At 60.1% G+C, this 23,800-nt stretch overlaps 2 protein-coding genes across 11 annotated transcripts in view; one reads left to right on the top strand and one right to left on the bottom strand.

Annotated features, from left to right (window-relative positions):
• The first annotated feature begins 6,365 nt into the window (after positions 1 to 6,365).
• Positions 6,366 to 16,644, top strand: PKP3 (plakophilin 3). Its single transcript, XM_026490391.3, has 14 exons — positions 6,366 to 6,474; positions 8,008 to 8,203; positions 10,897 to 10,973; positions 11,105 to 11,730; positions 11,821 to 11,944; positions 12,296 to 12,500; positions 12,786 to 12,960; positions 13,415 to 13,532; positions 13,604 to 13,774; positions 13,850 to 14,035; positions 14,537 to 14,690; positions 14,907 to 15,099; positions 15,171 to 15,258; positions 15,528 to 16,644. The coding sequence occupies exons 1-14, from the start codon at positions 6,394 to 6,396 to the stop codon at positions 15,561 to 15,563; spliced, it is 2,430 nt and encodes an 809-aa protein (XP_026346176.2). The 5' UTR covers positions 6,366 to 6,393; the 3' UTR covers positions 15,564 to 16,644.
• The window catches only part of SIGIRR (single Ig and TIR domain containing), an 8,766-nt gene continuing 1,603 nt past the window's right edge, over positions 16,638 to 23,800 (bottom strand). Inside the window, exons 1-10 of one of the 10 annotated variants that reach the window (XM_057317419.1) lie at positions 21,115 to 23,005; positions 20,772 to 20,938; positions 19,624 to 19,822; positions 19,060 to 19,193; positions 18,814 to 18,954; positions 18,267 to 18,410; positions 17,937 to 18,039; positions 17,721 to 17,871; positions 17,282 to 17,471; positions 16,638 to 16,963 (exon numbers count right to left, since the gene is read on the bottom strand). In XM_057317419.1, the coding sequence (XP_057173402.1) occupies positions 16,800 to 16,963; positions 17,282 to 17,471; positions 17,721 to 17,871; positions 17,937 to 18,039; positions 18,267 to 18,410; positions 18,814 to 18,954; positions 19,060 to 19,193; positions 19,624 to 19,822; positions 20,772 to 20,778 (1,233 nt within the window). In that variant the 5' untranslated portion in view covers positions 20,779 to 20,938; positions 21,115 to 23,005 and the 3' untranslated portion in view covers positions 16,638 to 16,799. The other 9 variants (XM_057317420.1, XM_048217601.2, XM_057317421.1 and 6 more) reach the window with 9 other exon arrangements.

Here is a 23,800-nt window from a genome sequence, read left to right as displayed (position 1 = left end):
GCCGGTATGAGATCTCTGTGGCTGCCATAACACATTCCCACAGACTATCATCTCACAGTTCTGGGAGTCAGAAGGCCTAAAACCGAGGTTTCTGCGGGCCTGGCCTCCTGCAGGCTTTAGGACTGAATCTGTTTCGTCCTCTCCCCACTTCTAGAGGCTGCTTGGATTCCTTGGCTCAGGGCTTCTTCCTCCACCTTCAAAGCCAGCTGCTTGCCATTTTCATAGCCCTCCCTCCCTGTGTCTGTCATCTGCTTCCATTATCACTTCTCTGTCTGACCCTTCCTGCCTCCCTCTTGTAAGGACACCTGTGATTACACTGTCCCCCTCCATTAACCGGGACAATCTCCCCATCTCAATCGATTTTTTTTTTTTTAAGATTTTATTTGAGAGAGAGAGAGAGAGCACAAGACGTGGAGAGGGAGAAGCAGGCTCCCTATGGAGCAGGGAGCTTGATGCGGGCCTGATCCCAGGACCGTGGGATTATGACCTGAGCCAAAGGCAGCCACTTAACCAACTGAGCCACCCAGGTGCCCCTCAATCAATATTCTTTATGTAATCACATCTGCAAAGTCCTTTTTGCCATGTAAGGTGACAGTCACAGGTTTCATGGAGTAGGGCCTGGATGTTTTGGGGGCCATGGTTCTCTGTACTTATTTACTCACATTCAGTGGGAAGGCAGTACGTGCACCCAGCAGCCCAAACAATCCTCGTGAGATTGGCCCAAGTTGTATCTGATGAGGACACGAATACTCGTGAGGTTCAGTGGGGTGGAGTCCGGAGCCAACGACCAAGAAAGAATTCTTGAGGAGTCTTTGGTGCAAAATTGGTGGTTTATTAAAGCACAGGGACAGGATCCCTGGGCAGAAAGAGCTGCTGCCCCGCGTTGTGAGGGGTGGCTGATTATATACCATGGGGTTGGGGGAGGTGAGGAAAAGGGGAGGTTGAGAAAGTACTTTCATATGTTAAAGAAGATTCACAAGATACCTGTGGCCTTGCCTTAGTCAAGTTAAGGTGGTTTTGCCCTCCAGCAAGGCATTAACACTAAGATGGTTGGGAACTTCCTGGAGGCTGCAGATTATAAGGACATTTAATTATATCTACATTCCCTTCCGGAAGCTAGGTTATTGATAGAAATGCTTCGTTCCTGTAAACTGCTAAGACATTTGTAAACTGAGGGAGACTTAAGTCTTGCAGGATTGTTGTATCTATAGGTTAACTGTTTCTTTGTCCTTCAGGGCAGCCAGGAGTGCCTGAGGAATGTCACGTATGTCCCATGGGGGGGTGCGGGGTGTCAGTTTCTGCTTTGTCCTCAGCTTGCCTTCTGTTCCCTCATCATATCCTTAGGTCATACCTCACCATGAACACAGGGCAGCAGGAAGGATCCCAATGAAAGAAGAACCAGATGGACACCACCATCTGGCCCTGAGAAGATTCTAGAAATGACCCTGCTGGAAGGGACATTCAGCCCTGCCACTGCTGACCAGAGTAACCAGCAGATGTTTGTAGACACTAGTCACCTGTAACACGTGGGCTTCACAAGTCACGCTGGTCCACAGAGCACAGGTGCCTACAGGGCAGAGGACATGGCTTGCCTGCCACATACCTGCCCAGAAGCTACAAGATGCCCTTAGCTCATACTGCCCTCTCCTCCCCAAGTACGTAGTTCACATGGGATTTTTCTCCACTCACAGATGTTTCATAACAAAAAAGAACTAGTGCTGGGTTTAGGAATACATTCTCCAAAAGAGAGGGGGAGAGAAAGGAAATGCAAACAGTAGGCAGGTGAAGCATACACATCGGAAAAATAATTACCTCAGGAAGCAGAGGAAAAGTTCAAGCGAAATCCCATGTAACCTGGACTATATGTATACCATAATTTATTAATCCATTTTAATTACTTTATTGAGAACCCACTACATGTTAGGCACTGAGGTTCAGGTGAAGGGTGAGGAGGAGCAGACAACAGACACAATAAAGAAAACGTCTAGTATGTTAGCTGGCATCAACGGATGTAGAAAAACAATTAAGCCAGGAAAGAGAACAGTAAATTTGAGTGAGCCCACAGTCATAAACAGCAGTCAGAAAAAGCAAGTCTGAGAAGGTGATATCCCAGAAAAGACCCGAAGGCTGGAAAGGTACCGAGGATGCCGCTGGGGTAAGAGAGGTCAGAGGTGACACTTGAGGAAATTTTTTTTTTCTAATTAGCAATAAATGCCTCTCACCACTCCTTTTCAACATCATACTGGAAGTACAGTTGACCCTTGAGCAACACAAGGGTTAGGGGCAACAACCCTGCACAGTCGAAAATCCACATATAATTTTTGACTCCCCCAAAACTTAACTACTAATAGCTCACTGGTGACAGGAAGCCTTACCAATAACGTAAACAGTCAGTTGACACATATTTTGTATGTTATATGTATTATATTCTGTGTTCTTAAAGTAAGCTAGAAAAAAGAAAATGTTATTAAGAAAATCATAAGGAAGAGAAAATACATTTACGGTCTGTACTGTATCCAAAAAAAAAGTCCACAAATAAGTGGCCCTGCACAGTTCAAACACATGCTGTTCAAGGATCAACTGTACTCGCTAATGCAATAAGACAAGAAAAGGAAATAAAAGGGAAATTAGAGGGATGTGTGCATAAATGGCTTTGTTTACAGAGGAAACCTATGTAAAAAACCCAAAAGAATCAGCAGAACAACAACAAACCATCCTGGAACTGATAAGCAACTGTAAGCAAGGTTGCAGGATATAAAGTTAATACACAAGTCACTTGCTTTCCTATATATCAGCGATGAACAATTAGAACTTAAAAATTAAAACACAAGGGGCGCCTGGGTAGCGCAGTCGTTAAGTGTCTACCTTCGCCTCAGGGCGTGATCCCGGCGCTCTGGGATCGAGTCCCACATCGGGCTCCTCCGCTGGGAGTCTGCTTCTTCCTCTCCCACTCCCCTGCTGTGTTCCCTCTCTCGCTGGCTGTCTCTCTGTCACATAAATAAATAAAATCTTTAAAAAAAAATACCATTTGCATTAACACCAAAAAAATTAAATACTCAGGTATAAATGTAACAAAATACACACAAGATCTATATGAGGAAAACTGCAGGAACAGTCTCTCGGTGCTGGTGGGAATGCAGAATGACGCAGGCACTTTGGAGGACACTTGCCAGTTTCTTACAAAACGAAACAACTTCGTACCATACAATCTAGCAATCACACTCCTAGATATTTACCCACATGAGCTGAAAGCTTTTGTTCACACAAAACCTGCAGACAGGTGTTTAGAGCAGCTTTATTCATAATTGCCAAAAACTGGAAGCAACCAGCACGCCCTTCGGTAGGTGAATGGATAAACTGTGGTTACATCCAGACAACGGACTATCATTCAGCATTCAAAACACACACACACACACACACACACACACACACACACACACACACACCAAAACACCAAAAAACTATCAAGCCACGAAAAGACATGGAGGAACATTAAACGCTTATTACTGTGTGGTTCCAATGACACCATATGTGTGTTCCAATGACAGCAATGTCACGTTCTTGGAAAGGCAAGACTACAAGACCAATAACAAGACCAGTGGTTACCAAGGGCTGTGGGAGCAGGGGAGGGACGAACAGGCCCAGGGTTTTAAGGCAGTGAAGCTACTCTGTGGGATGTTATAACGGTGCGTACACATCACTGCATATTTGCCCAAGCCACGCCACCAAGCCTGAACCCTGATTCGGACTATGGACTTCGGGTGACAATGGTGTGTCCATGTAGGTTCATGGATCAAACTGAGTGTCCCACTCTTGTGGGAGATGCTGGTACGCTTGGAGTGTATGCCTGGGCGTGCAGCAGAGGGGGGTGGGGGTGGGGCAAGGAGAGGGGGAGCAGGGAAATCTCTGTACCTTCCTTTTAATTTTGCCGTGAACCTAAAACTACTCTGAAAATTCAGTCTTCTTCAAAAAATCAATGATAAAAACAAAATTAAAATCTGACAACACTTGGGAGGGGAGGAATGGAAGAGAAAAAGAAAACCTTTACAGAAATAAAAGCCACCTTAGGAATTTCCAAACATAAGAATAGCCATCATTGAAAACCCAGTCAGGAACACAGAAGACAAATTTGAGAAAAGTGCACAAAATGGAATAGAAAAGAACAGAGCTAAGCGTGATTGCTGAGAAGACAAGAGATACGGGCACACAGGCAAGCCAGAAGACGAGAGAAGAAAAACACATGATATATAGCAGGAGAAAACTTTTCTGGAATAAATACAAGCCAGAATCTAAAGTTTGAAACACTGATGCCAGAAACTTAGCCAACGCACGTGCACACGAAGTCAGTGGGAGTGGGTGTGGGAGGTTAAAGACCCCTGGGAGCCTGAGGCAGCTCCGGCGGGGAGGTCAGCACGCAGGACCCCTCCGTGGGAAAGGGGCCTGCGTCTGGGTCACACCCGCCTTCCCCAGAACAGTGCCTGGTGTGCAGAAGAGGTCCGGACACGTCTGACCAAACCGACAAGAGATGGATGGACAGACAGAGGGAGGGATGGGAGCAGGGGGGTGGATGGGGGCGATGAAAAGTGCCCCCGGGGCTCCCTGGGCTGCCTGGGGCCCGTATCCGTCAGCTCCTTTCTACACCAAAGGCGCAAGGCAAGAGCTGGGGGCACAGGGGATGCCAGGTCCCAAGTGTCCCAGGATCCTCGGGGATTTGGCGCGAGGGCCACACTACCCACAGGGCCGGGGAGGTGGCGCCCACCGCGCCAATCCAGATAGGCTCCGTGGAGGATGCGGGCCCTGAGCTGGACTTGGCGGGAGTCCAGATCGCGGGAGGTTGGAAGGTTTGAGAGCGTGGGCGCGGGTTCGCTGACGGGAAGCTCCAGGGACGCGACGCGCGCCGGGCCGCGGGGGAGAGGAAGCAAGACCCGCGCCTCTGGGCCCTCCAGCCAGCGAGCTGCGCCCCACATCTGGTTCGATTCACAAGAGGGCTTCACTGATCTACCCCCACCCTTGCAGGCTGTGTAGCCCCAGGCCAACTGCTTAACCTCTCTGTGCCTCTCTGTGCCAGTGTGTGTTCCCAAATTTTGTTTTCAATATTATTTTGCTGTAATATCTCCAAGCTTTTTCCCCATCTTCTGCTCCATAATAACCCCCCCCCACACACACACCCGACTCCCCTCTGTGCCCCTCCCCCAGCTCCAGGTCACTGAAGCCAGCACTAGGGGATCCACCTTCCACCCCCTCCCCCCCAACTCTGGCCCTCCGCCCTGGAGGCCTCCCCATCCGACACCCCCTGGTCTTTGTCCCTAGTTCCTCCTTCAGAGAGTTTTCTAATAGCTACCTGGGGTCCCCACCTCCAGTTGCCCACTCAGCACACCCTCTTTGCCCAGTCAGATGGAGGAGTAGAAATGCTAACTCACCCCCTCAAGCTGTCACTTCACTTCAGACACCCCAGGGCAGAGTCCAGCCTCCCCCAGGAGCTGCCCACCTCCTGAGAAAGAGACTCACTTACTCACCCTTGGAGTCCCCAAGTCCCAGGTTCTCAAACCGGATGGAGCAGCAGCACCCCCAGGGGGTTAAACACAGGTTCCCAGGCCCTGCCACACGGATGGCCCTTCCATCTGTTTTCTAAGTTCCTTGGGTGTATCTTCCATTTGCCAAAGACCCACCTCCTCCAGGAAGCCCACCATCAAGCCTAACCTTGAATCCTCCTGTGCCCCCTCCCCAAGCACTGGCTACAGGGAAAAGGGAACTCTGGGAAGGACAGAACAGAAGGCTGGTTGCAGGGGTCAGATGTGGCTCCTGGCCTGGGGTTGAGAGTGGTGGTAACAGGTCTGGGCCATGACTAGTCCCCCTGGCCGTGCAGTGGTTAGAGAAAGTACACCCAAGATCCCAGGCTTTCCAGGAACACTGAGCCAAAGAGGTAAGAGGTCATGGTGGGGGAGGGGTCCACATGTCCTTAGGGAGGCTCAGGGCAGCTCTGGGGCACTGGAAGCTCTCCTGGCCGAGCCACCCCGCCAAAGCCCCCTCCATCCCTCTGCAGCTCTGGCCTACCCCTTGGGGCCACCCCACAAGCCCTTTGAACCCCCACCTGCAGCCTTGAGTCTGGCTTCCCTAGGCAGGCTGCCAGGCCAGGCCTCCGCAGGCCCCAGGTGGGCCCAGGTAGACCCCGAATGGAGGGCGGGCCTTAGGCCCGTGCCAGGCGTGTGCCTCCAGGTGCACTCAGTGCCGCACCAACTTGTCTCCCAGGATTTTTCCACACAAAACACGTCTCCCAGGGAAGCAACCGGTCTGATGAGCTGGGCGTGCGGGCGTTCCCACCCCGCCCTCCCGGTGCCCCCACAGTCCCAAAATGCAGTGAGAGGCTGCCCCGGACGGACGCGCGGGCCTGGGATGGAGCCCGGGACCCCTTGGCCTGCACCATTGGCCCCCGGGATGAGCCATGGGGCCGGCGGTATCCAGACCACCAGCACGGTAGGTCTCCCACCTGAGCACCCACCCTGGCCCGGCAGCCCCACCCCAGGCTTCACCTTGAACTTTTTGGGGACCCTCCGCTCCCCCTTTGAAGCTACCCCCAACCCCACCCCTTCCTCTCCAGCACTGACCTCACTCCTAGGCCTGCCTTCTGGCCCAGACCCTCCTCCTCACCCCCAGGCCCCCCCAACCACCATCCCCACCTGGGACCACATCCGCTGAAAAGACTGATTACAGATTAAGGCCAATGTCTTCAGGAGAGCAGGGTAAGGGCCTCCCGTAGGAGAGAGGAGGCTGTTAGAGTGGGCCCTGCAGTGGCTTCTCAAGAGGGGTGCCCAGGAAGTACCTGAGGCCACTCAGCTCCCACCCCTCCAGCCCTGGGCAGCTCACCCTTTGCCCCTACTCAGTCCATCAGGGGCCTATCCTGGATTCAAACGAGGCCTACCCAGGAGGCCTTGCAACATGCTGGTCCAGCTGGATGGGAGCACCCCAGGGAAACCTTCTGGGGGCAAGCCCTGCTAAGCCTGGGCCCCGCTCCCCACCCCTGCTGCTGACCCCTCCTCATCACTGTTCTGTCAGACTCCTGGTTTCTTCCTCCCCCAACACACACCCCAGCTCCTGCACCCCCAGCCTAGGCAGGAGGCCCCTCTGAGTCAATGCCCTGCAGCAGTCCTGCCTACCCTGCCCTGTCAGAGCTCTGTTGAGCTGAGCCCTGACTCACATGTAGGGAATGGCCTTCTACCTCATGGCCTGGGGGGCCAGAGCCCAGGAGGGGTGCCAGAGGGGGCCAAGCCAACCCTTTGGAGGTCTCTGCAGAAATGGGGGGAGGGGGGCAACTTCCACGGTCTACAGGACAGAGATCGGAAGGGTCATGAGCCTCGGGGGTGGGCCAGTCTATCCATTTGCTTCTGGGATCTCTTGGGGACCAAGGATCAAGGTCCACAGGGCCCTCTTCTACCCTAAAACTCCTCCCAAGCCCTTTATCCCCAAGCCTCACTCGTAGCGCTGACCCCCGACTAGCTCAGGCTTGGCTGCCTTCTTCGAGGGGCTACCTGCAGCCCCCAGTCACCCAGGGAGAGAAAACTCCTGGAGGTGGCTGGCCTGAGGCTCCCCAGTGGCCTACTCTGGCCCTTCCCTGACACTCAGGACAGTAGGCCCACTGTGGCTTAGGAACAAAAGCTGGGAGCTAAGATGGGCCCAGATGCCTGCTGCTCTGTCCTGGGAGGTGTGGAAGGAACAGGGAGGCCAGGCTGGGATGTCCGCCTGTTCTTCCGCCCAAATTCCACCTTAAGCCGGTGGTGGCCCCTCCCTCTTACCTGGCCCAGGTGTCCCCGCCCCCAGCCAAGCTCAGGGCTGGGCCGCGTCTGTCTCCAGGCCGGCTCTGGGCGAGGCCAGTGGGGAGGGGACCTCAGGGACAGGACGGTGAAGACAGTTCAGGCCGGAGGAGGCCCCGGTGGCCCAGGCCAGGCGCGAACCCAGCCCGGCGCATCTGCCGCCATGCAGGACGGTAACTTCCTGCTGTCGGCCCTGCAGCCCGAGGCCGGTGTGTGCTCCCTGGCGCTGCCCTCTGACCTGCAGCTGGACCGCCGGGCCACAGAGGGGCCGGACGCTGAGCGGCTGCGAGCAGCCCGCGTCCAGGAGCAGGTCCGCGCCCGCCTCCTGCAGCTAGGCCAGCAGGCTCGGCACAATGGGGCAGCTGAGCCTGAGGGGGCCACCGAGGCAGCCAGAGGTAAGCGGATGCCCGCGGGGTGAGTGCCGGGCAGTGGGAACGGGGGGCCCTGGGTAGAGGTGGCCTCGGTGGGTGTGGTGGTACGAGGGCTAGAGGCCGTGGTAGGGCTGGTGCTGGGGTTCAGCGCCCTGACTCACCGAGGCCTTGCACTGAGTCACCTGCCCCGCCCCACCAGGTGTGGGAGAAGCCATGGGTGCGGCCTCCCACCACCCAGCAGGGACCCCGGGGTCCTCGTGCTCCAGCCTGGCTGGGCCCCACCTGCCCCCTCAGTCCAGAGCGCCATGGGCACATGGCAGGATCGGCACATGGCAGGCCAGGCAGGGCCTGTCTCTGTCAGCAAACCCGGAACATGCCTACGTCCGGTCCCACGTAACACAGGCTCACACACGATCTCAGATGAGCAGACACACACGTCAGTCCCACAGGGACACAAACACACTGAGACACAGACACCCAGACTCCAGCGTCCCTCCCCGCCACCCCCCCCAGGCCCCGAGGGAATGAGCAGACAGAAACGTGAGGGGGTGGGTCTGGGAAACCTGGACCAGAGCCAACTGCCTGTCTGGACCAGGGTCTCCCTGTGGAATTGCAGGGGAGGGCACCGGAGGCCTGACCCAGTTATTCTTCATGAGAACAGCAAGCGGCGGAGTGCCCCTCAGTGCCAGGCAGACCCCAGCACGTGTGTGTGCCTGCAAATGTACGTGCAAATGTGCGTGTGCTGGTATGGACGCGTGTGTGCCTGTGTGTGCGAGTGTGCACGTGACTACGTGTGCTGGTGTGGACGTGTGTGCGCCTGTGTGTGCGAGTGTGCGTGTGACTGCGTGTGCTGGTGTGGACGCATGTGTGCCTGTGTGTGCGAGTGTGCGTGTGACTGCATGTGCTGGTGTGGACGCGTGTGCGACTGTGCATGTGACTGTGTGTGCTGGTGTGGACGCGTGTGCGCCTGTGTGTGCGAGTGTGCGTGTGACTGCGTGTGCTGGTGTGGACGCGTGTGCGACTGTGCGTGTGACTGTGTGTGCTGGTGTGGACGCGTGTGCGCCTGTGTGTGCAAGTGTGCGTGTGACTGCGTGTGCTGGTGTGGACGCGTGTGCGCCTGTGTGTGCGAGTGTGCGTGTGACTGCGTGTGCTGGTGTGGACGCGTGTGTGCCTGTGTGCGAGTGTGCGAGTGACTGCGTGTGCTGGTGTGGACGCGTGTGCGCCTGTGTGTGCGAGTGTACACGTGACTACGTGTGCTGGTATGGATGCGTGTGCGCCTGTGTGTGCGAATGTGCGTGTGACTTGCGTGTGTGGAGGTGCGTGTGCCTGTGCACGTGCCTCTGTGTGCAGGTGTGGACGTGCGTGTGACTGCGTGTGCGCGTGTGAATATGCCTGTGACTGTGCATGTGAATGTGCGTGTGCCTGTGCGGGCGCACGTGTTAAAGGGTCTCACACACAGTGAGTTCCGGGCATTTGTTCTGGAAATGCCATTTCCTCCCTTGCCAGACTGCAACAACAGGGATCGAGGTTAGATAGTTAGACGGACTTCCCAGGATGTCAGGAGCCCAGACACCAGTTCTCACAGTGGTTCACACAACCTTTAGAGGGCCCTTTCCCCAGACAGGTCTCCAGATGCTGGCCACCTGGGGGGAAGAGGGTCAGCCAGAGCAGCCTGGGTGCCTGAGTCCTCCCTGCCTGGGCCGCAGCCTTGATGGTGGCTAAGTAGTTGGGTGCCCAGGGGTCATGGGGTGGAGGAGGGAGCAGGGAGGGGTTAATTACCACCCCGGCTACCCTGCCAATTAGGGGAAGGAGTATAATTTAGGGGTGGGAGTAGGGTCCCCAGGCTGGAGGTGTGTCCCCCCAGGCTGAGCCTCACTAGCGTCAAAGGGTTAATAGCCCCTGCCTAGAAGCCTCATTAACCAGGGCGGGTCTGGAGAGTGTGCTGGGAGGGGAGTCCCGAGACTCTCCAGCTCACAGAGGCTGGGGGAGAGGCTGAGGCCCCCTCCCTTCTCCCTCACCATGAGTCCCTCCAGCTGGTCACCTGCCGAGGCTCTCTGGGGACATGTGACTTTTCTCCCCTAGAAGGTGACCCCAGCAGGGACCCTAGCAGAGGCTGATCCCCCCCTGCCCCCATCCAGAGCCCACGGAGCCCACCTACCCATCCATTCCCCTGCTCTGTCTCCATCTGACTTACACCCAGCTGTTGTCTATCCAAGCAACCACCCATCTGTCCATCCTCACATCCATCCTCCCAACCTTCCAACGGTCCCACCAGCCCTCTCTCCTCCTCCCCCCTCTCTCCACCCTCCAGCCACCCACCTGTCTGTCCACTCACCACAGAATCAGGCTGGCGTCAGCACCCTGTTTCTGTGTGGCTGGATGGGCGGGTGTGGCTCTTCCGGATGGCACAGGGGCCTGTGTGTCCTTGGCAAGGGCGGCATCACTCCTGTGTGACCACAGCATAGGACTGGCTCACAGGAGGTCAGTGTTGCTTCCTGGAGGAGGGGGCCAGGCATGCGCCCTGGCAGGGATTGGAAAGCTGATGGAGTCCCTGGCACATTTCCCAGGTGACCAGGAGGTCAGGGGGGTGAGCGTGCCTGTCCCCCAGCACAGCTGGAGGGGCAGGGGGCTGTGGGAGGGATCCAACCAGGGCTGATGTTGGAGGAGACCCACGAGCCATCTCACCCAGCCAAGGCTACCACTGTCCCTGTCGGCAGGCTCCCGCGGTCAGTACCACACCCTGCAGGCTGGCTTCAGTTCCCGCTCCCAGGGCCTCGGTGGGGACAACACTTCTGTGAGTGACACTCTCTCCATCCCCTGGAGAGTCTCATGGGGGAAGCTGGGGGGAAGCTGGAAGCTCAGGGTGAGGGAGAGGGACCGGTGGGCCCCCGACACCCCCTCACTGCTCTCCTCGCTGCCCTACAGACCTTCCGGCCCATTGCCAAGCCCGCCTACAGCCCTGCCTCCTGGTCCTCTCGCTCAGCTGTGGACCTGAGCTCCAGTCGGAGACTGAGCTCTGCCCACAACGGGGGCAGCACCTTTGGGGTTGCAGGGTACGGGGGAGCCCAGCCCGCTGCACCCATGCCTACCCGGCCCATATCCTTCCATGAGCGTGGTGGGGTGGGGAGCCGGGTGGACTATGACACCTTGTCCCTGCGCTCGCTGAGGCTAGGGGCTGGAGGCCTGGATGACCGCTACAGCGTAGTGTCCGAGCAGCTGGAGCCCCCGGCTGCCTCCGCCTACAGGGCCTTCGCCTATGAGCGCCAGGCCAGCTCCAGCCGGGCAGGGGGTCTGGACTGGCCAGAGGCTACCGAGGGGCCGCCCAGCCGGACCATCCGCGCACCGGCCATGCGGACCCTGCAGCGATTCCAGAGCAGCCACCGCAGCCGTGTCGGGGCCGGGGTGGTGCCAGGGGGTGTCCTGGAGCCTGTGGCCCGGGCTCCGTCTGTGCGCAGCCTCAGCCTGAGCCTGGCCGACGCCAGCCCCCTGCCGGACGTGCGTGGGCTGGACAGCTACAGTGGCCACCGCACCCTGCAGAGGCTCAGCAGCGGGTGAGCTGGGCCCGGCCTGGGGAGGGGACTTCCGCCATGGCGCTGGCCCGACCCCGGGGTCAGACTGACCCCTGACCCCTGTCTTTACAGATTTGATGACATTGACCTGCCCTCAGCAGTCAAGTACCTCATGGCCTCAGACCCCAACCTGCAGGTGCTGGGAGCAGCCTACATCCAGCACAAGTGCTACAGTGATCCAGCAGCCAAGAAGCAGGTGACCGACTGCCCCCGCTGCTATGCTGGTGGCCCACTGGTCCCCGAATACCCCTGCTGACACCCGCATGATCCCCCCCTCTCACTGATCCCCGGTCCCGGACCACCTCTCGCTGACCCCCACACTGACCGGACAGACCCCATCTGGCCCAGCGCCTCCCCAGCAGAGAAGGGGGAGGAGCAAGTGATTTGCGTTCGGACAAATACACCTGCACACCTCCGCACACCTCCCCGTACACGCCGGTACCCGTGCGCACAGGCCTGCACACATCTCCGGTCGTCTACTCGCACACATCTGTGCACACCTATGCCGCATGCACACGTGCGCTAACGCCCACATGCCCGCGCGCAGGCCCGCAGCCTCCAGGCTGTGCCCAGGCTGGTGAAGCTCTTCAACCATGCCAACCAGGAGGTGCAGCGCCACGCCACGGGCGCCATGCGCAACCTCGTCTACGACAGCGCGGACAACAAGCTGGCCCTGGTGGAGGAGAACGGCATCTTCGAGCTGCTGCGGACGCTGCGTGAGCACGACGATGAGCTGCGCAAGAACGTCACAGGTGGGCCTGGGCTCGCCCACGGGGCTACACCAGCGCCTCTCCGTCCCTCTGCCCTCTGTCCCCCCCCCTCGGCCCCCACGGCTCTTCTGCTGGCACATCTCTGCAGCTGGCCTCCAGACCCCTGTCCCCACGCGTTGTCCCCCGTGCTGTGTCACACCCCGTGACCTGCAGCTCACACGCAGGCTCTCTAGGGCGCTCTTGGGGGAGGCTCCACATGCCACCCGGAGGGGCCGGAGGGGACCAGCAGGCTGTCGCTGACCACGGCCGCGGCCCCGCCCGCCCCAGGGATCCTGTGGAACCTGTCCTCCAGCGACCACCTGAAGGACCGCCTGGCCCGAGACACACTGGAGCAGCTCACGGACCTGGTGCTGAGCCCCCTCTCGGGCGCCGGGGGACCCCCCCTCATCCAGCAGAATGCCTCCGAGGCTGAAATCTTCTATAATGCCACGGGGTTCCTCAGGTGCGCCGGCAGGGGGCAGTCAGCTGCGAGAGGCCAAGAGGGTGGCCATGGGGAGAGAGCCGGGTGCCTAGAAGGGGGCAGGGGAGGCCTGGAGAAGGGGCCTTTGACTCAGGTCTGAGTGGCAAGGCGGAGCCGGCCAGGGGGGCTGGCCAAGCAAGGCACAGGTGCTGACGCAGAAATGGGACAGGAAACTGGGTGTGGCTGACACGTCAGATGTCATAGGCCCTGGGGGCCACAGGCACAGATGTCATTAAATCACGGACTTCATCTGACACCCATAACCCCCACTCTGGACACTTGGAGGGGTCCATGGGGGATGGGCATGCAGCGGAACCAGGGCCAGTAGGGGCTAAGGGGCAGGGCCCAGCTCAGGGGAAGGAGGGGGCTGGGGCTCAGGGTCTCAGCCCTTGGGTTTGGTTCCCACTAGGGATCTCTGATCTGCCTCCGCCCGTAGGAACCTCAGCTCAGCCTCCCAGGCCACTCGCCAGAAGATGCGTGAGTGCCATGGGCTGGTGGATGCCCTGGTCACCTATATCAACCATGCCCTGGACGTGGGCAAGTGCGAGGACAAGGTGAGGGGCGGCCGTTGCCTCAGGGCCCTGGGGGTTTCCAGCCCACTCTGACCACGGTCTGCCCTCTGCAGAGCGTGGAGAACGCTGTGTGCGTGCTGAGGAACCTGTCCTACCGCCTGTATGACGAGATGCCGCCATCAGCCCTACAGCGGCTCGAGGGCAGGGGCCGCAGGGACATGGCTGGGGCACCACCCGGCGAGGTGGTGGGCTGCTTCACGCCTCAGAGCCGGCGGCTTCGAGAGGTGGGCACAGGCCTGGGCAGCTGGGAGCAGGGGCCCCAGTCTGAGCCTGGCTGACCCTCCCCGCCTCCTACCCAGCTGCCCCTCACGGCCGACGCACTCACCTTTGCCGAAGTCTCTAAGGACCCCAAGGGTCTCGAGTGGCTGTGGAGCCCCCAGATCGTGGGGCTGTACAATCGGCTGTTGCAGCGCTGTGAGCTCAACCCGCACACGACCGAGGCAGCTGCTGGGGCGCTGCAGAACGTCACCGCGGGCGACCGCAGGGTGAGGACCCGTGCCTGGCCTTGCACTGGGGACAGGAGGGGGGAACAGGGAGGGCACAGGAGGTCCCTAGGAGTTTATCCTGCTGGGGCAGGGTGGCGGGACGAACGCAAATATGCGGGTGAGCCAAAACATCAGAGGGAGGGACACCTGAGGGGTAGCGAGGACGCGAGGCCGGCACCCGGACCGGACGGGCCCCAGAGGCCCCTGGGGATTAAGTTCTATGCTGGCTTTAAGGAGAGGTTTGAGCCGAGGAGGGGCCAACCCAGGTCACACTTGGTGAGGCTCCTGGCTGGGGTGTGAAGGCGGAAGCAGGAAGACCTCTTAGGAGACGGTGCACTGAGCAGGTGAGAGACCATGAGGGGCCACTCCCGCCTCAGAATTCCCCAGATTGGCTGGGGAGCTAGAGAGATGGAGAGAGAGACAGAGAGAAGAGCCAGCCGGGAGTGCAGGCCACGGGGCTGGGGCTTCACCTGCGCTCACCAGCTCCTCTCCCACCTGCAGTGGGCGGGCGTGCTGAGCCGCCTGGCTCTGGAGCAGGAGCGTATCCTGAACCCGCTGCTGGACCGGGTTCGGACCGCTGACCACCACCAGCTGCGCTCGCTCACTGGCCTCATCCGAAACCTGTCTCGGAATGCCAGAAACAAGGATGAGATGTGTGAGTCAGGCCACCCTGAAGCCTGGGTTCTGCCCTCACCCTGCCTAGCTGGGCTCACACCTGGATCTTCTTTTCTGCTGTCCATTTGGGCTGGCCTCTGGCAAGCTAGAGCTGGGCAAATAGACGGGAGGTGGGGGGGACCACAAGTGCTACGGCGGCTGGGAGTGGAGGTGGAGGCGAGCTGCCCGCCCCCCTGACCTCCTGGCCTCCCGGCAGCCACCAAGGTGGTGAGTCACTTGATTGAGAAGCTTCCTGGAAGCGTGGGTGAGAAGTGTCCCCCAGCCGACGTGCTGGTCAACATCATAGCTGTGCTCAACAACCTGGTGGTGGCCAGTCCCATTGCCGCCCGAGACTTGCTCTACTTTGACGGGCTCCGAAAGCTGGTCTTCATCAAGAAGAAGCGGGACAGGTGAGTCCCTCCCCCCAGCACCCCTCCCCATGGCCCAGCCTGTCACTCTGCTGACTGCTGCTCCCTGCCAGCCCCGACAGTGAGAAGTCCTCCCGAGCGGCCTCCAGCCTCTTAGCCAACCTGTGGCAGTACAACAAGCTCCACCGAGACTTCCGGGCGGTATGTTCTGGTGATCCAGGGCAGGCAGGGCCACCGGTGTTCACCTGGGTGCAGGACATCGGGGTGGCAGCGGGGGGGGGGGGGGTAGTGGGTGGGGGGACGGACCCAGGAACCCCTGTGGGGCACGAGACTCAGGAAGTGGGAAACACAAGAGAGGAGACCAGAGACCCAGAGAGAGGGGTCTAGGCCCAGACCAGGAAGGGTGGGACCTGGGGAGAGCAGGGCCCAGAAGGCAGGCACCCTAACTCTAGGCCCCCTCTCCACTGCAGAAGGGCTATCGAAAGGAGGACTTCCTGGGCCCATAGGTGAGGCCTTCCTGGAGGAGGAAGATGCAACGTGGCCCAGCCTCCAAGGGACAGGTTCAGCTCTGCGCTGCTCACTGGCCAGCCCGGCGGGAGAAGGCTGATGGCCTGGGGCCTCTCTCTGGAGCCCGTGTGCGACTTTGAAGGGCCTAGGGCACCAGGGAGGGGACGGGGGGCTGGTTGCAGGGACTTGGCTTCTATAGGGCAGGGGTAGGGCAGGGCTTGAGGCTCTCTGGTGTGTGGGTTGGTGACCAGGTCACATGGGCAGAGCTGGCAACTGCCAGTGCTGGGAATAAAGGTGGCCATGAACACAGCCCTGCAATTTTCATCGGCTGCCCCAACCTGGGGGTCCAAGCCAGGGACTCAGCAGAATCCCTGAGCACAACCACGCCTGCCCCTGAGGATACTCACACCCTGAGCACACCCAGAGGCTTCTCCAGGTCAGAAGGCCCAGAACAAGGAAGAGAGGGTATCCCTCAGGGAGAGCTGGCGAGAGTGGAGGGAACAGGGCAGACAGCAGAGTCAGCCTTGATGCCAGCTGACGCCCAGACACAGCAGAGCTGGGGGCCTTGTACACAGAGAAGTGACCACTCCTGGGAGAGCTGCGATCTCTCCTGGCTTCGGTGCTGCCCTGCTGGACTGTCCTCATGCAGCAAACGCGCCCAACACCTCTCTCTGCCCTTCCTCGCTGGGCCTGGGGTGTCCTGACCATGGACTCACACTATCCGACTGAGTCCTGAAATCCCATGTCGCCAAACCAGGCCCACTCATATTTTTTTTACAACAAAAGACTTCTTCCTTAAAATCTCAGAACAGGAAGACTAAGGGGCCTGCCCCCTCCCCCAGGACCTGGCTGGATCAGAATAGGGCTGGGGACAGTCATGTCCCCAAGTAGACAGACCTAAAGAGGCTACTACAGGAGATGTCTCTGAGCTGGCTCAGGATGGAGAATGGAGGTCAGGACGGCAGGGACAGCCAGATTTATGACCCAGTGGATGTGGCAATGAGAAAGGGGCGGGCTGAGGGCCATGGACAGGCCGAGACGGAAGTGAGGAGGCTGAGAGGTTGAGGCCCAGGCAGGATCTAAAAGGACTTTATTTTCTGGTACAAGGAGGCACATTGGAGCAACTCCCCTTCTCTGAGGGTCTCAGGGCTGGTAGTCCTGCTAAGAGGAGAAAGACCCCACCCCACCCTGCACCCGGCTATCCTTGAAGATCCTGCTGTTCTGGTGGGTGGGGGCTACACGTCATCCTCGGACACCAGGCAGTAGAAGTCCGTGCGGGCGCTGTAGTTGCGGGAGCCGAGGTCTGAGACATCCACCTCACTGCCCCGGCCCTCTCCAAGTGACACCCCGCTTGCATGTGGTGGAGCTAATGGCTCCCCAAAGATTGGCCCTCGGACACCTGGGAAGAGGGTACCACCAGGCCTAAAGCTGGGCTGCCCACAGGCTGACTTCTGCCGGGGGTCACTCCCTGCTCACCCTCCTGCATGGTGGCATCTGAGGTCCTGGAGGTTCCCAGGCAGGCCTTGGGCCCAAGTGCCCCCAGGAAAGAGGCAATGAGGGTGTGCTGGGGGGTCAAGGCAATCTATGGCCTGCAGGGAGGAGTCCTATCCACCCGGACCCCTTTCTGGGCTCCTCATCCCTGTGGACACCCCCCACACACACTGCTCCAGCCCAGGCCAAGGTTCTCAGGGTCAGGGGTGGGGCCAGGTGAGCATACCCAGGTCCCCCTCGGGGTCAGGGTCCAGCTCCAGGTTCAGGGTCCTACCCTCCCGGACGTGGCCTTGTACAACAAGCATGGGGTCTTTGTCATCCTGCAGCCGGGTCTGGGGGTCGCCCTCCATTGCTCGGTACTGCACCTTCCGTGGCAGGGCCAGCTGCAGCTCTTTCCAAAAATCTGAAGAAGGTGCCTGGGGGCCAGGACGGGGCCGTCAGCCTAGTCACCTTGGCTCCAAAGAGCACACCTGGAAAGGTGCTTTCACCTGGCTCCAGGGATCTCAAAGGAAGCCCCTCTTCTGGGCAGCAGGCCACAGAGCCCTCACCCACGGGGTCCCATGCACAAACCCCGTACCATACAGATGCCCACGGAAGAGCCCCTCTCTGCAGCCCTGTACCACCCAGCCCTATTTCCGGGCCCCTCCCCACTCCCCTCTCCGCACCACGGAGCCGGGCCTCCAGAGCAGCAGGGTCACCAGGTGGCGGTGCTGGCGCAGCAGGCGGAGCGCGGGGTGCACGGGGTCGCGCCTCTGCCCCTCGAAGGTGATGAAGATGGGTCTGCGCGTGAGCTCCAGTAGCCGGCACAGGCCCTCCCTGCGGGGGCGGGACCGTTAGGGCGGACGCGCCTGGGGGCCCACCCAACCCCGCGCGGGACCCACCGGAAGCTGTGGCTGCACCAGGCCCGGCCCAGGAAGGCGTCCGACAGCACCACGATGAGGCGCCGGCAGCGGCTCAGATTCACCAGGAGGTCCGCCGAGGGCTCTGCGGGAACCGGGCGTCGGCTGGGCCGAGGAGGGGCGGGGCCGAGGGGCGGGGGCGGGGCCAGAACGGGGCGGGTCCGTGGGAGGGCGGGGCCCGGTCTCGGGACGGGGGCGGGGCCCTGGGCGGGGGAGGGCGGGGCTCGGGCCCAGAACGGGGCGGGACCCGGAGCGAGACGGGGCGGGGCCGGGGGCGGGGCCCGCGGGGGCCGGGGGCGGGGCCCGCGGTACCCGCGCGCGGCAGGAGATCGCGGTCGTCCAGGCACAGCTTGTAGCCTCGACGCCTCTCTAGCTGTGGCTTCAGGATGAAGTTCACGAACTTCCGGTCCTCGGGGCTGTCGCTGTAGGAGACGTAGGCGTCGTAGAGCTTCCCGTCTGCGGACGGCGGCGGGTCAGCGCTCCGCCTTCTAGGCCCGGGCCCACCGCCCCTCGGCCGCCGCCCTACCCCCCCGCCCCGGGTCTTCTAATCTCTCCCCACGCGCTTGCGGGAACCAGGCCCGTCCGCCACATCCCGACTCCGCAGATCCCGCACACACGCCCGCAACCCCGCCCCAGGCCGCGCCTAGACCCTCTCCATGGCTGGATTTGGGTCGCCTGCCCCGCTTCTGCCCACCTCGCCCCCTGCCCTCTTTCCTGGACTGTGTGACGCCTCCCTGCTGCAGACATCCACCCCCCCCACCCCCACCCCACTTGCCCGGGAAAACCCGCCCACCCAGAACTGAGCTCAGGGAGGCCCCATCGCTGATTCGTCCTCCTTGTCCATCCTGGCCCCACGCACCGTTCATCTCCACCTCCCCGTAGGCGTCTTGGTACCAGAGCAGCACATTGAGTCGACACTTCACATAGAGCAGGGCCGCCAGGAGCAGGGCCAGCAGGACCAGGAGTGAGGCCAGCACCGCGGCCACGTGGCCTGCTGGGCCTGGGGAGAGAGCTACAGCCTGAGCCACTGCCACCCCCACCCAGGGTTCTCCGAGCCGGGCCCCTAGGCTTCCCTTCTACCTTCTGCCCAGTGTACCCCACTCACCAGCTCTCCAGAGAGTGACGGAGGAGGAGCTGACATTGCGGATGGAGCAGGTAAAGACCCCATAGTCCTCAGCGCGGGTCAGGTTGACCCCCAGAACACTGGACACAAGCACCTCCGATAGGTTGTCCTTGACCCTGGGGAGATCAGGCCCGGCCTCTCACCTGGGGCCTAGAGCATCCGTGGATGTCCCTGGGCCCCACCTGTCAGACTGAACCACAAGGGCTGCAGATGTGGGCTTGCTGAGCGGTCCTTGCCCCACTAGCTAAGAGAAGTGGCCAGAACCTGGTGGGGGTGTGGATCTGTTTGGGGATAGTCACTCTGATCCTGGGTCTGGGTTTGGGGGCTCAATGCCTAATTCAGGCCCTAGGATTGTGCTGGCACCCATGGCCCTGGGCCATCTACAAGGTACATGTCCGCAGCAGCCCTCCGTCCCTGCAGTCACTAACCCTCAGTCTGTGTCAAGAGTGGCATTCTGCCCATGTCCAGGTGGTTATAGACCAGGGTATGGGTGGCCATGGGTACAACCAGGGTAGTCACCTGACCCTGGACACTTCCGTCTCTTACCAGGAGTCTTCATGGAGGTCATAGTGGCTCCCATCGCCCAGCGGCAGCCTGTCTTTCAGCCACTGGACTGAGGGCAGGGGACAGTGGGGCCCAGAGACCACCCAGGCTGTGCAGTTCAGAGCCACTACACTGCCCAGGGTGGGCCCCAGGGCCTGGTTTCCAGTTGGGGAGAGGAAGTCAGGGGCCCTGTCACAGATACCTACAGAGAGAGGACCCAGTGGTTAGCCATGCCTGGGATGCTGGGGTCCCACCAACCACAGATGGTCTGTGAGCCAGGAAAAAAAACAAGATGGTTAGTGGCCTGCGTTGCTTGATGGCCACACCATGTCCAAGCACAAGTCCCACAGGGGACAGGGCTTGGCACTTGGCATGTCTTCCCCCAGTAGCAGCTGAGTCTTGGGTGTTCTGCCTGACCTTGATGTCGCTGCTCTGTCCTCAGAGAGGACGCTGGAAGGAGTGGCCAGAGGCACAGCTGAGCTGACCCACCCTGGCCCAGTGGGGGCGCATCTGGCTGCCCACCCACCCAGGACATGAGCCCCGCTCCCACATTTTGCTGTGTACACCTCTTGCCCACGGCTGCAATGCCCACCCCAGGTGCGCAGCCAGGCACTACACCCCTCACCCCGCCACCGCTGCTAGGGGAGCTGCAGCAAGTGTGAGCACTGGTGCTGAGCATGCCAGCACCTTCCATCTGGGATGGGAACATGGGATTCCAGGACCCTCTAACTCCTGGTCATGGGCAAGCTTTCCCAGCTCCCTGAGACCTAAATTCTCTGATTTTCAAATCAGGGTGAAGAGTCCTAGTGGGACCTGAGAGGAGACCACCATCATCTTGATGGGGTGGTCTCTCAGTAGCGCACATCTACCCACCCTACCCCTGGGGGCCCCTCCACCAGCTCCCACTCCCAGTGTCTCTGAGCTTTGCTGACCCCCACGGCGTGGTCTGGAGGCTTTGGGCAGGAGAAGGCTCTGGGCCTGTCCTAATCGTGGGGTCAGGACCTTGGGCTATGTGGGAGGAGCAAGCATCACCCTTTGTACCCCTGGCTAGAGGCCAAGCTGAGAGCCCAGACAACATCACAGCGTGCGGCCGGCCTGAGGCACAGGAGGTGGGAGTGGGGCCCGTGCCTGTCCCTCTCTGACCCGTCTACCTGCCATGGTCTGGCCGGGGCCTCCTCGAGGCAGGCTGGGCACTGGTGCTACCCCCCGGTTCCACGGGGCTCCTTGGCTGAGCAGACTGGTCCCCCAGGGGGTGGGCAAGACTCACTCTCTGTCTTTGTGGCCGGTCAGTCAGGGCACCAGGACGGGTCAGAGGCTGCTGCCATCCCAAAGGAGAAAGTTAAACAAGAACAGGATGAGTTAACATGTAACTGCACCAGCTGCTCTTGGATGCGGGGGATGCCAGCACAGTGTCGTGTCATTTGGGGCACATTACATGTGGCTGGAGTGGGCATGGCCCAGGTGGCTGGGAGGGGCCCTCAGACTGAACCTCACCTGTCCCAGGGTCACCGTGATGGCCGAGGGAGGGACCATGGATGCACACGTCCGGCATCCCTCATGAGGCTGGGAGGTGGCTGTTTCCACTGTCCCCTGGGATAGGGGTGCCACATACAAGGAGGGGTGCGGGGCAGTCCGCGCTCACCCAGGTCCTGGGGGCGGACATGTGAAACTGCCCGTCTCCACGTGGGAAGTATGGGCTGCCGGACTCTGGACCACACTCCCACCGTAGGGTTCTGTTCTGCACATGGCACGTGTGCACGTGCATGGATGGACACAGCAGCACTCGAGGCTGAGCCAGGCCGCAGTCATGGCGGCAGAAGGGGGCAATGGGGGCCTGGCTGGACTGAGTCTGTTCCAACACACCTCATGGGTCCCACCTCCTTCTGGGTCCCCACCAGCATTCCCCCACCCATTTGTCATTTCCAAAACCAACGACTTTGGTCCACATTGTCTAGGTCTCATGGGAAGCCCCCACTCCACCCATAGGTGAGTCTTCTCTCCTGAGCAGGGGCTGGGACCACTCCCAGCTCAGACTGGCAGCAGCCACACATGCCTCCGGACACAAAAAGCTCTACAGTGACCTAGGCTGAAAGGAGGGGCCAAAACCCCCAGCATCGGAGCCTTCACTGAGGGCCTCCTTGACAGCCAGAGTCTTGGGGCCACCTCCTCCCTGGCACCCAGGTTCACCCAAGTGACCCAGCGGGTACTCATTGAGCACTGACTCCACTCCTGCCCCAGGCCATCCTCCCCACCCTTCGTGCCCCTGAGGCCTTGCAGGGACAAGTCTCAGCCTCCCCACCATTCCTGCTGCGTGGTGATGCCACTGTGGACCATGGCCACAGAAGCCCTGGGTTTGGCTGGGATGGGATTTCCTCGGGAATTGGTGGCGCATCAGGCAGGGAACTGGTGAGGAGTTTCCTTCCAGAAGCCCTCTGGTGGAGGGCAATCTTGAAGGTCCTTGAAGCAGGAGAACCAGTCCGCTGGGAGGCTGTGGAAGACTGGGCAGCTCACATCCACTACCCCAGGCTGCCCAGAAGGACATGTCCCCAGCTCAGTGGACCCCAAGGAAACTCCTGCAGGGGCCCTCCCACGGTTTTAAGCTCAGAGAGCTTTCACCCCTGGAAAGGCAGCCTGAACCTTCCTAGAAGTTAAGGCCAAACTACACATCCAGAGACAGGTGCCCTCCCCCTGCACAGCCTCCCCTGTGCCGTCTGTTCTGCACCCCCCATGCACTCACAGCCCTCTCCCCACACACACCTGCACTAAACTCACACTCCCCACACCCCCAGCACTCTGGCCACACACACACAGCACGTACAGACTTGCAACAGCTCCCGGAGGGCGCGTAGCCAGGAGCATCTGTGCAAACCCCACACCACACACACTGTTCCTCGCGCCTACCCTTGCTGCCCCACACCCCCTGCTCTTACGGACACACACGTACCGTGCCCACACATGCTGCAGGCCTCCCCTCAGCCAGGCCTGACTCGGAGGACCAGCCTCAGGTTGGAATGGTGTCCAAGGATGAGGACACAGGCTCACGCAGAGCGGCAGGGCTGTCGTGGGAGTACGCAAAGTCACCTGGTTCCGGCTCTTTCCTCCTGGGGGGGAATGTGGCTCATTGAGGTCACTGACGTGTGCTTGGGAGCAAACTCTCTGCTCAGCTGGACCCCCAGTCCGGTCCGCGGCACCACAGCACCCGGACACATCACCAAGCACAGTGAGGACCTGTCTTTTGTTTGTGTGTGTGTGTTAATCAGAACTCTCCCTGTAGCTTCCTGGCTTTGCAGTCACATCCTCTCCTAGACCTAAACCCCACCCAGGCAGCCACCCCCATCCCAGGCAGGCGGGCAGTTGTCGGTTCTCGCCCCGCCTGCCCCGCCTGCATTGCTTCTTCCTGTAACTCTGAGTCAAGCGGCTCCTTCCTCTGGGGCCCACCCCAGCCCACCCAGGCATCATACTTCCCGAGGCCAAGCCCAGGGGGTGGGGGGGAGCTTGCAGAGGGGCTGGAGCCCAGGGTGATGTTGGGGGGGGGGCTCCTAAGAAGACTCCCATTTGGGGCCATGTTGCACACACACACACACACACACACAAGGACACCCAGCTGGGCAGTGTGGCCTGCTTCCCGGACACCGCCTACGATGGATGGTGGGGGCCTTCAGGTTGCTCCCCCTGGCCCAAGGAAGCAGCCCCAATGTGTATCTGACCTGTGACCTGCTGGGGTAAGGAGGGTCCTGTGGAAATTCCTGCCAATAATGGGGCCTTGAGCAGAGCTTTTGGGCCCCCTCCCTATTCAATTCCCCCATATAGTCTGCAAATGGTGAGCAGTTAACGGGGATGTGGTATCCCATGGACCTTAGTTTCAGGCTGGGATGGGAGGACAGTCCCCTGCCCCTTTTCCAGATAAAGAAGCAAAGAAAGGCCCTCGAGAGAGGCTCCTGGGCTCTGAGCCCAGGTGGGGGGCAGCCAGCCTCTCCTTTTGTCACCGCTGACTTCCCCACCCAGACTGACCTGGGACTCAAGGCCCAAGGTGGCTGGCATCACTACCCATAGAAATCAGTTAAGGGTCCCCTTCAGGCCCTGTTCGTGTTCTCACCTGCCCAGGGTCAGAGGCCCACCAGTGGAGGATCTTCAATATTGGCTTTCCTATGTCCTTAATCTGACCCAGTCCCAGGCCTGC

The sequence above is a fragment of the Ursus arctos genome, unplaced genomic scaffold, assembly GCF_023065955.2.
Source record: "Ursus arctos isolate Adak ecotype North America unplaced genomic scaffold, UrsArc2.0 scaffold_23, whole genome shotgun sequence".
Taxonomy (NCBI): Eukaryota; Metazoa; Chordata; class Mammalia; order Carnivora; family Ursidae; genus Ursus; species Ursus arctos.
This window is presented reverse-complemented; position numbering and strand designations above follow the sequence as displayed.